Source organism: Oxyura jamaicensis, chromosome 11 (genome assembly GCF_011077185.1).
Source record: "Oxyura jamaicensis isolate SHBP4307 breed ruddy duck chromosome 11, BPBGC_Ojam_1.0, whole genome shotgun sequence".
Lineage (NCBI taxonomy): Eukaryota > Metazoa > Chordata > Aves > Anseriformes > Anatidae > Oxyura > Oxyura jamaicensis.
The window spans coordinates 21,030,824-21,044,264 of NC_048903.1; the positions used below are offsets into that span (position 1 = coordinate 21,030,824).

General features: G+C 55.9%; 1 protein-coding gene and 1 long non-coding RNA gene across 2 annotated transcripts in view; one reads left to right on the plus strand and one right to left on the minus strand.

Moving 5' to 3' along the window:
- PMFBP1 (polyamine modulated factor 1 binding protein 1) overlaps positions 1-13,441 on the plus strand; it is a 112,673-nt gene that overhangs the window by 99,037 nt on the left and 195 nt on the right. The window contains exons 1-6 of the mRNA XM_035336658.1: positions 10,876-11,740; positions 11,935-12,090; positions 12,170-12,508; positions 12,821-12,930; positions 13,015-13,089; positions 13,200-13,293. Coding sequence (XP_035192549.1) covers positions 11,537-11,740; positions 11,935-12,090; positions 12,170-12,508; positions 12,821-12,930; positions 13,015-13,089; positions 13,200-13,293 — 978 coding nt within the window. The 5' untranslated portion in view covers positions 10,876-11,536. Of the gene's footprint in view, positions 11,741-11,934; positions 12,091-12,169; positions 12,509-12,820; positions 12,931-13,014; positions 13,090-13,199; positions 13,294-13,441 lie in introns of the transcript that reaches the window.
- Positions 5,659-13,264, minus strand: LOC118172622. Its single transcript, XR_004753787.1, has 2 exons — positions 13,175-13,264; positions 5,659-5,708 (listed from the first exon to the last, which is right to left on the minus strand). It is a non-coding gene; the product is annotated as an uncharacterized LOC118172622 (long non-coding RNA).

Consider the following 13,441-nt stretch of genomic DNA (forward strand, 5'->3'; position numbering starts at 1 on the left):
GCCGCCCCCCCCCCCCGCCCCAGCATCCCGCACATCCGCGACTCCACCTTTCCAACTTCTCCTTTCCTTAGAATTCCTCCTGCTCCATCCTCCCACCTGCCAGGCTCCATCTGCCCTGGCATCCCACCCTTCCTTGGGGTCAGTCTCTCTGTGCCCTGGGCCTCCCACTCCCCTCTGTCCCCACCTGCCCCAGCCTCCAGCTGCCCCTGGGCATTGCACACCCCGGTCTCACTGCAGAACACCCCCTCTTGGGGCGCCTTACCCTCTTGGCCTCCCCTTTGGCCCAAGACCATCTTTTGACCTCCCGCTCTCTTTCAATCACTCCCTGCCTGTCTCACCTCCAGCTCACAGACAGGGTTACCACTTCCCTTCCAGTGCTGCATTCCTCTGGTCTCCCCATTCTCCTCCAGCCTCTCACTGTCTTCCAGGGTCCAAATCCTTTTCGGCTGCCCCTAAGCCCTCCCATCTACCTGGATTTCCAAATCCCCTTTGGGGCTTCCTTGTCTTTTTGGTCTCCATATTCCCTCCAGCCAACCTTTCCCCTTTGGGGACCTCCTTGCCATCTTTTTCAGCCTCTTTTTTTTTTTTTTTTTCCTCCCTCTGCCATGTGTCTGCTAACACTTATTATAGACTGCTGCTTTCTTTTGGCTTCCCCCTCCTGATAAGTCTCCGCTCTTGTTTAGGTCTGCCTCTGACCTCACAATCCCCTTTTCAGTCTTTTTCTATTGTACAAATGACATCTACAGATCACCTGAGGTTGAGGGAGGTGGTAAAGTTAGACTGCAGTTGCCTTGGTCCTGACCCTTCCCGTCTCCAGGCCTAGCCTATACCATCTGAGCATACTCAAAAGCATTGCTATTGTGTTTGCAAATGTTTGTTTCCGGGGAAAAAGTTAGGCCACATGAGGACGAAAGCCTGGTTAAGCTTAAAAATATGTAGCTATTTTTCCTGTGGTTAGAGTTATTTTTAACACTAGTAATTTCTAACATGCGAGTATTTTTCCACTCATTCCATAACTCAGAAGTAGTTGAAAGGAGGTTAATCAAAGATCTGAATTAAATGCATCTTCAGGAAAAGGCTTGGCATGGAAAATTTTAGCTGCAAACAGAAGTGTTTCAAGGAGGAGCTGAGCCCGGGTATGATGTTATCCTGTCAGTGACTTCCTCAGCCTGCCAAACACTGGTGCGCAGGTAACCTCAGCTCACCTGCTTCCCAGGAACAGCCCCCCCGACCAGGACTGGAACCCTGGATAAAGCTTTCAGCCCAAGATCTCCTTCAGCACTTCTGTCACTCGTATTGCCCCTTCAAGCACAAAGCCAGCAGTATGCCCCAGGGCCTTCAGGGCACTGCAGCAGGCAGTGAAGAACCAGTGTGGTGTCTCCTGCAGGACCAGAACTAATTCCTGCTTTGTGATCAGTACCTGGGTAAAGGAAAGCAAAGGAAACAAGCTGTCCAAACCATATTTTTAAATGGCCAATGATGGCACAGCTCCTTCAGCATTCAGTTAACTCTGCCAAGATTTAACTGTTAATGTATATGCTTTATTTCCAGTTTACATTTGGCCTGCTTCAGTTTACAGTCATTAGATTGAGATGTGCTTTTGCCTGCTAGATCTAAGAGCTTTCTGTTACCAGCTTGGTTCTTCACATTATGGATTACATGCAGACGTGTGAGTCAATTGCCCCTCGCTTTCCTCTCTACAGCCCTGCACACGCAGCACCTCTCCAGCCTTGCATGCCGAGGCGGCGCCAGTGGCTCTTCTTGGTATTGCCCAGCACCATGAGCACCTCGGCTCCCACAGCCGCTGAGGGGCCGCGGCTCCTGCGAGATGTGTCTGCCACTAGCTCAGCAATCCTCTTTTACTTGTTAGTCCCATGTAGTGGGTTTATGTGGCAAGGTTTTGGTAGCAGGGGGCCATAGGGGTGGCTTCTGTGAGAAGGATCTAGAAGCTGCCCCATGTTTGGTAAGGGCCACACTGCTGACCAGAACTGAGCCAATAAGTGATGTTGTTTGCACCTCTGTGAGAGCATATTTAAGACAGGAAAAAAAAAAAAAAACAAAAAAAACACTGCGCCACACAGCAGCTGGGAGAGTGAGAGGAGTGAGGAACAGCCTTGCAGGCGCCAAGGTCAGTGAAGAAGGAGGGGGAGAGGTGCTCCAGGCGCCGGAGCAGAAGTCCCCTGCGGCCTGTGGTGAGGACCATGGTGAAGCAGGATGTCCCCCTGCAGCCCATGGAGTACCACGGTGGAGCAGGGTTCCACGCTGCAGCCCGTGGAGGAGACCACGGTGGCCCTGCACCGACGGAGACTGCGGCCTGTGGAAGACCCCTGCCGGAGCAGATTCCGGGCCGGACCTGGAGCCCGTGGAGAGGAGACCACGCAGGAGCAGGTGACCTGGCAGGAGCTGCTGCCCGTGGGGGACCCAGGTTGGAGCAGTTTGCTCCTGAGGGATGGACCCCATGGTACGGACCCATATCTGGAGCAGTTCTTGAAGAGCTGCTGCCTGTGGGAAGCCCACGCTGGATCAGTTCAGCAAGGACTGCATCCCGTGGGTGGGACCCCACAGCACAGGGGACGAGAGTGACCGAGAAGGAGCGGCAGAGAAGAATTTCTATAGACTGACCATAGCCCCCATTCCCCCGTTCCCCTGCGCCGCTCGGGGGGAGGAGGTGGAAGAGGGTGGATGGGGGGGGAAGGTGCTTTTGGTTTCTTTCCTTTGTTTCTCACTTCTCTAGCTCGTTCGTAATAGGCAATAAATCTTACTATCTCCTTATGCTGAGTCTGTTTTGCCCATCACAATAATTACTGTGCGATCTCCTCGTCCTTATCTCAACCCTTGAGCCCCTTTCATCGTATTTTCTCCCTGTTCCTCTTTGAGGAGGGGGAGTGAGAGAGCGGTTGTGGTGGACCTCGGTCACCCACCCGAGCGAAACCATCACATCCCAGCATCCAGAACTTCTGTGGTGGTCCTCCCACTAGTCTGTGTGGGCATGAATTTGTCATTACTTTCTAATCATTCATTTCTTTGTTTTCATCCATATGGTAGGTAAAAGTACTACTGTCTGCTCTGATAGGGCTGCCTCTCAGCTACAGGAGGAATTCACCGTCCCCTGTGCTTCTTTGCATGCTCCAGGAGTTTGCTCATATTAAAGTGATACCATCTGGTTTTGCTCTAACCTGCTTTTTCCTTTCCATTTCCTCAGTCACGGTATACTGGGAGCTGGTACAGCAACCATGCAGTCCAGGAAACCACAAGGAGAGAGGGAGGCAGTGTTTAGGATGGGGTGGAGAAAAGCATCTGCACGACTTGTGGTGGGAAGGCAGCCACTCAAAAAGGTTCTTCCAGGGTAAATTCTATGCTGGCAAAAATAAATAAATAAATAAATAAAAATGCATTCCCGCAGTGAGCATGCCCCACACTGGTGCAAGTAGATGTATTGCTCAAAACCAGGCAGAATATGGGGGAGAAGGGGGAGGTGATACTATTAGTATAGGCAGTAAATTCTGAAATCTAACTGAATTAACATAATAGCAATGGCATAAAGGCAGCATTCCCTCCAGTCTGTGGCGGGTACAGTAAAGAAGAGGCTGTGAGAGCAAGGCAGGTTAAAATGCAGGAGAGTTCTAGGCTATTAAATATTTTGCATACTTGGACAAGCCTCCTTATAAAATAGCGCCTGAAACCACCAGGTGTATTTTGGAGCTGGACCTCAGGACATGGGCACTGGACATGTCTAGTCATAGCGTGATAAAACAACAAAGAAAATAATGATTTAAAGTCTTCCCTGTCCAGGAGATTTTCCTGCTTTCCAAACTGCAAAGGCATGGCCATTGCTTTCTAAACACTGGCCACTTACAGTGGCTGCTAGGAAAGCACATATCTGTTGGCTGTTTGAGCAGCCAGCCATTTGGCAGTGCCACACAGAGCCCCTCAGCCTGCAGGCCAGGTCCGTGGGCTCCCCAGGGTGCCAGGGCTGTACGGAGGGAAGGGACGGCATCTGCACTGGGGCCACATTTCCAGGTCACTCCAGATCTGTTCCCGTTAAGCAGAGGATCGCAGGCAGGATACTCCGACCTGTATGTTTTTTAACTTTCTGTGCAGATGTTTGCAAACTGCCGTCTTGTGCGTACCATGGCTGACTGCCTGTGTTCATGGCTGGATGTTCAGCTGCTCAAATGGCTGTCAGTGTGTTCAGCACACTACTGGGATGTGCAAATGCCATGCCTGCTGCTGCACCTATATTAACTGCACAAGGCTTTTATGTACTCACATAGAAACAAGCAAGACCTTATCTGTGCCTTGGCTTTCCTGTGCAAAATGGGGATAATAACACTTGCTCATTTTGCAGAAGGGCTATGCAGTTCAGCTCATGAATATAAAGCAGTTTGAGATCCTCTGATGGAAGGTGCTAGAGATGGACAAAGGGGTACTAATGCCACAAAGCTGACTAAGTCCCAAGCACTGGTCTCACCCAGCTGTACTGTGTTTGCTAATCCAAGTGTGTAATCAGCACATACATAGGCGACATGTTGGTTCAGGCTGTGTAATACACAGCTACTTCAAAGCAGGCTCTCAACATGAGCTCATGCCGCTGGAGTGGGGCAGTCGGTGCCTGAGCACACTGCTGCAGGACTGGTGTTGTGTAGATGAAAGTGGAAAACTGGCTGGTGGCAGGAGTGTGACATGGGTGTGTATCTAAACACAGTGCTGGTGTCACTCCCCAAACAGAAAACATCTCAGCCTCCCTCCTCCTGCCCCCACCTCTGCCTGCCAGCTCCTCTGAATGAAGTCTCAGCTTTGTTTTACTGATTTCCATTTTGTATCCTAAAATATTCACTCCAAGTTCCGCTTGACAGACGTCCCTAATCTAATCTCCACGTCTGCTTTCTAATTTTTGCAGTCAGGATAAAACAAATCGGCTGGCGTTAATTGCCTGTGCAGCGGCCTGGAGCTTTGAGCCGTGATTTACGAGCTCAGAGCAGGCGCTCTGCAACACATTTTTCTTAATTTATTTTTAATGAGTCTCTCAATTAATTTTCTTGGAAACATCTTAATGATGTTGGAGGTGGGTGTTAATGAGATTTGCACCAGCGCCTCATTTTGCATATTTTAAAGTACTGAATGGCATCACAAGCAAGCTCCCAGTCCAAAAAAAGAAAAAGGCTTAAAGCTGGGAGGAGACACTATCCTCAGTAATGCTACCTCAGCTTAGATGTTCGGGCTGTATGGGGCTGTTTGTGATGTTCAGTGTTGGGCAGCTGAAGTTGGCCAAACCCACAGAGATGAGATGACCCCAGCAGCATGAGAGGGGTGAGGGGCAGTGCCAGGGCACAGGTCCATGACCAGGACACTTCTTAATGGACAGGATCAAAGCCAGGGCTTGGCACCTGGGCATGCTGTGGTTTTCCCTCGAGCCCTCTGTGCCGGTGTCCCCCATGACATCCCCCCGCCGAGCCCCTGGGGCAGGAGCAGTCCAGGGCGCAGGGCTGGGCTGTGTGGAGCAGCAGCCGTGGGGCACTGCGGGGCATCCACGCCAGCTTGCAGGGTCTCTGGTAATTGCCGGTGCGTGTGCCGGCGAGAGGCAGCAGCTGGATCGCCTTTGTTTTCTCACAGCACGTCAGTCTTCATTAAACCAGAGAGGAATGAAAATGGATTCACTTTTGTCCCAGCCAGAACGTGGCAGCTGTTTAATTTCAATTAACGTGGCACTGAAAAGAATAACATTACGGCAGTAATTAAAGTGAGACAGCTCCCACCCCCAGCGCCGCCCGGTGCGAGGTGCTGGCTCACCCAATAGGGTCCAGCTTGGCCCCATGCTCTCCCAGCAGCAGGCAAGCAAGAACAGGCAGATGTGGTCAGGTTTGTGGGGCTGCCCCCCAGGCTTGCCAGGACAGAGCTGGAAAAGGGTTGTGCCCTTGCCATGCTACACCCACCTGCAGCAGCCAGCCGCAGGGCAGCAGGATCAGCGGCACGACCTCTGGAGGTGAGGGCAGCATGGCACAACACAGCACACACGGCGTGGCAGCATGGACCATCACAGTGAGTGCGTGCAGCAGCTGGCTCGCAGCAGGCACAGGCTGGCGGCACAGCCAGGGCTGCTGCTGGCAGTAGCCAGGGAGGAGGTGGCAAAGGCCCAGCATCCATATGTGGAGGCTGCAGGTGGGCCATGGTGCCACAGGCAGCAGATCTGGATGCACACTGCTGCAGGACATCAGTGCTGTGCCAAGCTGTGCTGCTGTGTGCCAGGCAGAGCTGTGCTGCACTGGGCAGAGCGGCATGGGCTCCTCCAGGCTCCACTGCCACCATGGGGCTGGTTCTGGGCTGCAATGCCATGAGCAGGGTGCTGCCAGGGGAGGGCAGCCCACTCTAATTAAAGCAGCAATAGCGCAGTCAGTGATGGAGCACCAAGGAAGGAGAACAAATGTGTAGGTTCTGTGCTCTGGCTGTCATTGCCTGAGCAAGATTAAAATCTGCTGGGAGATTCTGTTCCCTTGCACTGGCAGAAACTAGGGCTGAATTCAGCTGCATTCTGCAGCAGTTGGCAGCAGTGGGGGTTAAGTGGCCCTGCTCACGCCACCATCGGTTCTGCGCCCACTCCCACCGCCTGTGGCTGCAACCCGCTGGCGGAGCAGGTCGTCATGGCAACCGACAATTCCTCTTATGGTACATCTGAGTTCACCTTCTGGGCCCAGCTCGGCCTTGGAAATTTCCAGCTAAAATACTTACTCATGAAACATCACTGATCATCAGCAAGCGGGGGGTCACAGGGAGCCCTGTGGCACAGGCAGCCAGGGCCAGTGGCAAGTTTGTGCCCAGGGCATCGCCTCACAGCTGCACCAGGGCACCTGGGCAGGAAGGGTCGACCCAGGGTTGCTCGCTCTCAGCCAGGGCACTTCCCATCCCCTTGCCCCCACTGCAGCCCTTGACCGATCAGTCCCATGATATTTGATGTGCTCAGGCACCACAGGCCCAGTTTGCCAGCTCTTGATTTCACTCCAGCACCTGCAGTTTGCCTCTGTGGACTGCTTTTCATACACCTGTGCAGCCACACACTTACCCACCCTGCACTAGCACTGCCCCTCTTGCTGCCTGGGCACTGTCAATACATGGTCCTTCGGCAGCTTGATGAATTAATACTCATGCATCCCACTGCCATGGGGGGACCTGTGGGCACTCCATTTGGGACAGGCCTCCTGCACCCAGGAAATTGGCCAGAGGTTGCTGCGTGCCCAGAGTCAACACTAGCTCCTGCTGCCAGCATCGGTCCATCCATGTCTCTGTCCCGTGTACCCCTTACCCCCGCCCCCCCCAGGTGTCAGCTGCCCACCTCTCCCCAGCAGGCAGGCATTAAACACATGACCATGGATTTGGTTTACCATGGGCTCCCCCAGCAGTGGCTGGGCTCAAAGCCAGGCTCAGTTCCACCCCTGGGACTTCTCCCCACCAGCAGGTGCTGAGCTTGTCCCAAGCCCCGAGCAGCCACTGAGCAGTGCTCAGCCTCCCCCGGGACCCATGGGCTGTGTCCCCACTGTGGCAAGCCGCTGCGGTGGGCTCACCAGCCCCAGACCATTCGTGCTGTGCAGAGCAGAAGGGCCCCTGCCACGGCCACCATGCTGCCAGGGGTGCCCAGGGCCTCATGTGTTCAGTTACAGCAGCACACGCAGGCAGAGGCTTTTTTTTTTTTTTTTTTTTTTTTTTTTTTTTCAGCTATTGATCTGGTGCTTTGAGAGGGGAAAAAAAATCTCCTTGGCTGTCTAAACACTATTGATCTGTGCCGGGAAGCCGCACGGACAGGGAAGGGCGTGGAGAAATTGAAATTTCATTTCCGACAACTTGTTCCTGTTATTTTTACCCTTCTGGACTGCAAGAAACAGAGCAGCAGCCTTGGTCGATACCTCCTCCAGCAGCTGGATATGGCTCTGCGGGGAAGCTGGGAGTTGCAGGCAGGCCTGGCAGGCTAGGGACGGCTGCCCCAGGGGCATGACACCAAGCACGGTGCTGCTGCTGGCCCTCTGGCCATGGGCTGCAACATTCCCTGGGGCCAACAATGGGTCTAGAGCATGGCACAAGGGTGGTACAGAGACAAGAGGGCGCAAGGACAACGTGAGGCTGGTGAGGACAGCACAAGGGTGCTGCAAGGCTCAGCACTTGCACCAATACTGAGCACACGAGCACCAGGAGGCATTCCCTGGTGGACACCTGAGCAGAGTCCGGGGTCACCAGGTTCTGGTTCCGGGCATTGTCCCAAGAACCAGGCCAGAGCTGGGCTGCACCAGGGCAGAGCATCATGATGTGCCAGCGACGGAGCAGGGCTGAGGGGGAGCACGGCACGCAAAGGCTGCGGTGAGAGCTGCAGGCACCAGGGGGGCCCTGCTCCCCGGAGAGGGGCCTGCTGCTGCCAGAGGGGGGCTGGGGGCCCTCATGTGTCTCCAATCTGTTGGCAGTGCTGTGCCTTCACAGGAGCCCCAGGCTCAGCATCTCCCACTGGCAACAGGCACTCCTGAGATGTGGAGCGCCAACGCCAGGCAGCAATGGGGGGGCTGCACGGGCAGGGCTGGGTGGCGTCCCTGGCTGCCCCTCCCCAGGGCCATGGGTTGTTCAGAGCCAGGGGGAAAGGCCCATCCCCTGTTCTGGCCCTCCAGCAGCGAGTGACCAAAACATAGCACATCCAGGGATGTTCCTGCTTTGGGACAGCCTGAGGAGCCCTGGGGAGGGCTGCCAGGAGCAGAGGCAGTGATGGCAGAGCTGAGCAGCTCCACGCAGCAGCGTCAGCAGGAGATGGAGAGCTGCCAGGCCCAGGTGAGCAGTGCAGGGCCCCACACGCACCCCAGGCATGAAGTGCACAGCGCAGGCTGGTGGCTGGGTAGTGCAGAAGGCCCTGGCCAGCCCTTGCCCCTACCAGCAGAGAGCGCATCCACAGGGGCCTGGGGCGGGCATCCAGGTCTGCTGCAGCTGCTCCGGTCCTGGTGCCTCCGTTTCCCACAGCAGCCATAGGTCACACCAGCATCACTGCAGTGATGTTAGGATGCTGAGCTGTTTGAGAGCTCACTGGGGGCTGCCTGAACACACACAGGTTGTTGTTGCTTGGGGGAGGAAGGAGGTCTGCACCCACCAGTCACTAATACAGTCCCTTGCTGCTCTCTGACCAAAACCTGGGCCGCCCATAGAGTCATTCAAACCCAGTGCCTGGCAGGAGCTGTAGAAAGGGCTGGCTACTGGGTACCAGCCACAACAGTGAAACAGACAGCTGCTGCTTTTGCTGTGTCCTAGGGCCAGAGGCAAGCAGAGATGCCAGAGCCACAGCAAGGAGAGCCCCAGGCATGCCAGGACACAGAGCAGCAGGAGCTGGAGCCAGCACACGTGCTGGCCTCCTTACAGGCGCTGCAGCTGGACCTGGACTTCTGCAGGGGCAGGAACTGCAAGCGGCTGGTCCAGCTACAGCAGCAAGAGTGTGTGGTGGAACAGAAACACCAGGACTTGGTCTTTCTGATGCAGCACTACCAGGAGGTGATAGGCAAGGTACCACAGCTGGGTGCAGCGGCCACAGGCCAGACTGCACAAGTCCCCTGCCCTCAGCCACATGTTCCTTGCAGCCAGCTCCACCCAGCTGATGCACCATCCATGCCTGACAGCCTTGCCTGTGCAAACAGGCAGTGATCAGCCCACCCAGCTCCAAAACAAGGCAGGCATAGCTGCTGTGGCCCAGTGCACCCAGCTGAGCAGAGCTGGGGGCCTGCAGCCCACAGTGGTCCCACTGACACCCTTGTATTGGTGGCTCCAGCCATTCTAGAGTTACTGGCACCTTGCAGCCCACAGCCTGGGAGACATGGAGCTGGGCTCACTGCCCTCCACAAAGGCCCACACCCCACTGCAGGTCAGGGACTACAGGGAGGCCTTCCCTGGGGCCGCTGGGTGTCCATGAGGCACCACCACAGCAGGAAGGGCAGCAGGGGGCTGCATGAGTGACCCAAGGGCCAGGAACTTTCAGCCATCCTGCCTTACTTCTGGGTCCAGCCACATCCCTCTGCCGAGATGCTCCCTAGGAGCCCATTGCCCACAAGCTGCCCCAAACCAGCTGCCTCTCCAGGCTCAGCCCCTCTACAGCAAGAGCACAGGTGGCCTGGGGTGGTCCTGCACGTGGTCAGGTGGCCGCACACCGGTGCTGCATCCCTCCGCAGGACCAGAAGGATGAGGCTGTGCAGACAGAGGTCATCTATGCAGGCTGCCATGACAATGCTGACACCAGCCATGGACTTGTGAAAGAGCACATGGAGCTGCTGGAGCAGGTCTGTGCTGGTGGCCCTGCACCTGCAGCACCAGCACCTGGGGCTGGCTGGGAGCTGGCAGACAGCAGCTGGCAGTGCTGCTCATGCAGGTGGTGGTGGAGGCAGAGGCAAAGCACTGCAGGCAGAAGCACACTGCTGAGACGCTCCGGTGCCAGGCACAGAACACGCTGTGGGCTGAACAGAGCACTGCCAAGGAAGGTAGGGTGGGCGAGGAGAGGGACATGCAGGGCCACAGGGCTGGGACATGTGAGGGCTGCAGCCTGTGGCCTGCACCCCAGAGCTGCCTGCTCTGGCTAACTCTCGGGCAGCCCAGAGCTTGCCACTGGTGGCAGAGAGCAGCAAGGAGGTGAAGAAGCAGCACCCATAGTACACAGGGTCTCCCAGGTGGGGGGAAGCAGCTCAGGGGAGCACAGGAACCCTGTGGAGAGCAAACATCCCAAAACCACACTGCAGGGCTGTGCCCTGCTCTGCTTCTGCTGAAAACTCAGGGAAGGGGGCAGGGGTGGCAACACCAGCCTGCCTCCCTGTCCGGAGCAGCCCAGGCAGCAGCACAACAGCCACCAGCCCAGAGTCAGGAGCAGCATGCAGAGGAGGAGCAGTTGTGCCCAAGGCTGGGGAAGGGCTTACAGCGCAAGGCTGGCCCCAGGGCAGAGGATGAGCTGCGAGCACTGCAGGAGCAAGCAGCCAGCTGTGAGGCAAAGCTGGCACAGAGCAGGTATGCAGGCTTTGTGGCCGGCTGCCCCCGGCACAGCCGCAGCCCTGCCCTTTCCTTGGAAGGAGGGGGTCCTGGGGCTGCGCCCTTGCCTGCAGGGCACTGGCAGCATGGCTTCAGACAGAGCTGAGCCAGTGGCAGTGGAAACAGCAGGTGACACTTGAGCAGGCAACACAACACATGCATGCCACGGCCTGTGCCAAAGAGAAATTGCAGAGGAGCCAGGAGCACCTCCACGCCCTAAGGGAGCAGGTAGGCAGCAGGCAAAACCTGTAAGTGTCCCTGGATCAGCCTAGTCCCACAGAGAACCCAGTACATATGCAGTGTCAGACACAAGCTACCATGCTGTGGGAACTGGAGGAAGAGCTTTGCTGTCAGCAGGAGGGGAAAGAAAAGCTCCACCAAGAGATGCTTCAGGCAAAGGACTGGACAAGCAGCCTTCTAGAAAGAGAATAGAGCCCTGCAACGAAGCCTGTGCAGCAGGGAGCTGGGGTCAGCAGGGGGAGGGAAGGCACAGCAAACAGCACCCACTAATGCTATGCCTTCGCTGCAGCTGAGGGTGCGTGAGAATCGAAGCCAGGGCCTGCAGCACAGCCTGGCTCAGCTCCAGGAAGAGCTGAGAGCCACCCAGGCCCGGGAGCAGCAAAGCCTGCAGCAGCTTAGCGGGGCCAAGGAGACCATCCAAGACCTGCAGCAGGAAGTGGCCTCCAGCAGGAAGCACGAGGCAGAGCTGCTGCAACTGGTAAGGGCACAAAAAGCACAGCCCCAGGACACAGCCAGCCACCACACAGCCCACAGTGCCTGAGCTGCAAAGGGACAGAGCTGCAGAGAGCACTTTCGTGCTCCTGAGCAGGACTAGCCCCGGGGAGGAGTCCAAGCTTCACAGAATCACAGAATCTCTGAAGCTTGGCCAGCTACACACCACTTCGCATGCAGGTACAGGATGTGGCAACCCTACAGGCAGAGCTGACCCAAGCCCAGCAAAAGAAAGCCAAGCAAGAGGAAAAGATTGCAGCCTATAAGGAACAGATGCAGCAGCTCCACTTGGAATTGAGGAAGCTCCAGGAGGCCCAGGAGCAGAGCAAGCAGGAGGTAAACATGCCCTAAGCCTTTCCACCTAGCATCTGCACTCATCCTGCACATCTCTCACTACCCCTCTCTGCTCCCACAGGCCCACTCCCTCCAGCAGAGGCTGCATGAGCTGAGCAGCCAAGCCCAGCACTGGCAGCAGTTGTACCAGGACAGTCAGCAAGCTCTGGCTCTGCAGGAAGAGGAGCTGGTTGTTTGCAAGGTGGAGCTGGCTTTCCTCAAGGAAGAGCTCAGCAAGGCCATGGAGCAGGTGCAGGACAGGACCATGCAGCACCACAGCTCGAGGACAGGAGGAGTGGAGGCTGAGCCCCTGACAGCAGAGGACAGACCCTGCCCTACAGGCATGGCAGAGGTGGAGAGGACATGCCAGGGGATGGCTCACTGCAGAGCCCAGGCCAACATGGGAGGAGGCTGTGGCTCTGTAAGCAGCAGCAGGGCTGAACATCATGTTCTTAAGTAACTGTCTTTGTTCGGTGATAGAAATAAGCCCGCAGCATGAATCTAACACCTCACAACAGTTTGTAGCCAGTAGTGCTGGAGCAATGTTTTTTCTCTGATCCAGACAGATCTCCCAAAACACAGGCAACTACTCCAGACCTGTGGCTCAGTCCCAAAGGCTGCTGGCCCAGCACAGCCTTGTTCCTGCACCTTCCTTCTGCCCTAGGCACATACAGGCTGAGCAGAGCAGTCATGTGGGGTCACCCCACAGCACAGGGTATTGCTTTTTTTTCAGGTAGTAACCCTGCACACTTCCCACACCCTGGGATGGTCTAACAGCAGCAGGCCGCACCAGGAGAGGGAGCTGGTGCTGGTCAACATCAGCCAGTGTGCAAAAGAGCAGATGTGAGTAAAAAGCCCTATCCAAGTACAGAGGGGCAGGTACCTGTCTTCTCACACTACCTCACTCAGCTGACACCTCATTTTCAGGCAGTCAAGTGAAAAACGAGGGCACAAGACCCAGCAGCAAATCAACCATGCTGCAGAGCTGACAGGCAACAAGGAGTAAGTGATGAACACAGGGACTGGGTCTGAGCAGCTAATGCTGCCCACAGGGGTTTATAGGACAAATGAACAACTACTGCCTCACCTCATCTCCCCCACCTTTCTTCCAGACATCTTCAGGACACACTGGGCAGCTTGCAGGTAGAAAATACATACCCCAGGGTCAGAACACATGAGCAGCACCACAGGGGTGAGCAGATGAAGGTGAGCAAAATCCCTGACACAGCCTGGCCCAAAACAGTGCTGAGCTGACCCTCCCTTGTGTATAGGGACAGCTGGGCACCAGTTACTTGCTCAGAGCACAGGTCACAGACAAACTGCCTTTGCAGTATTCCAGGCCAGGTGTGGGCCC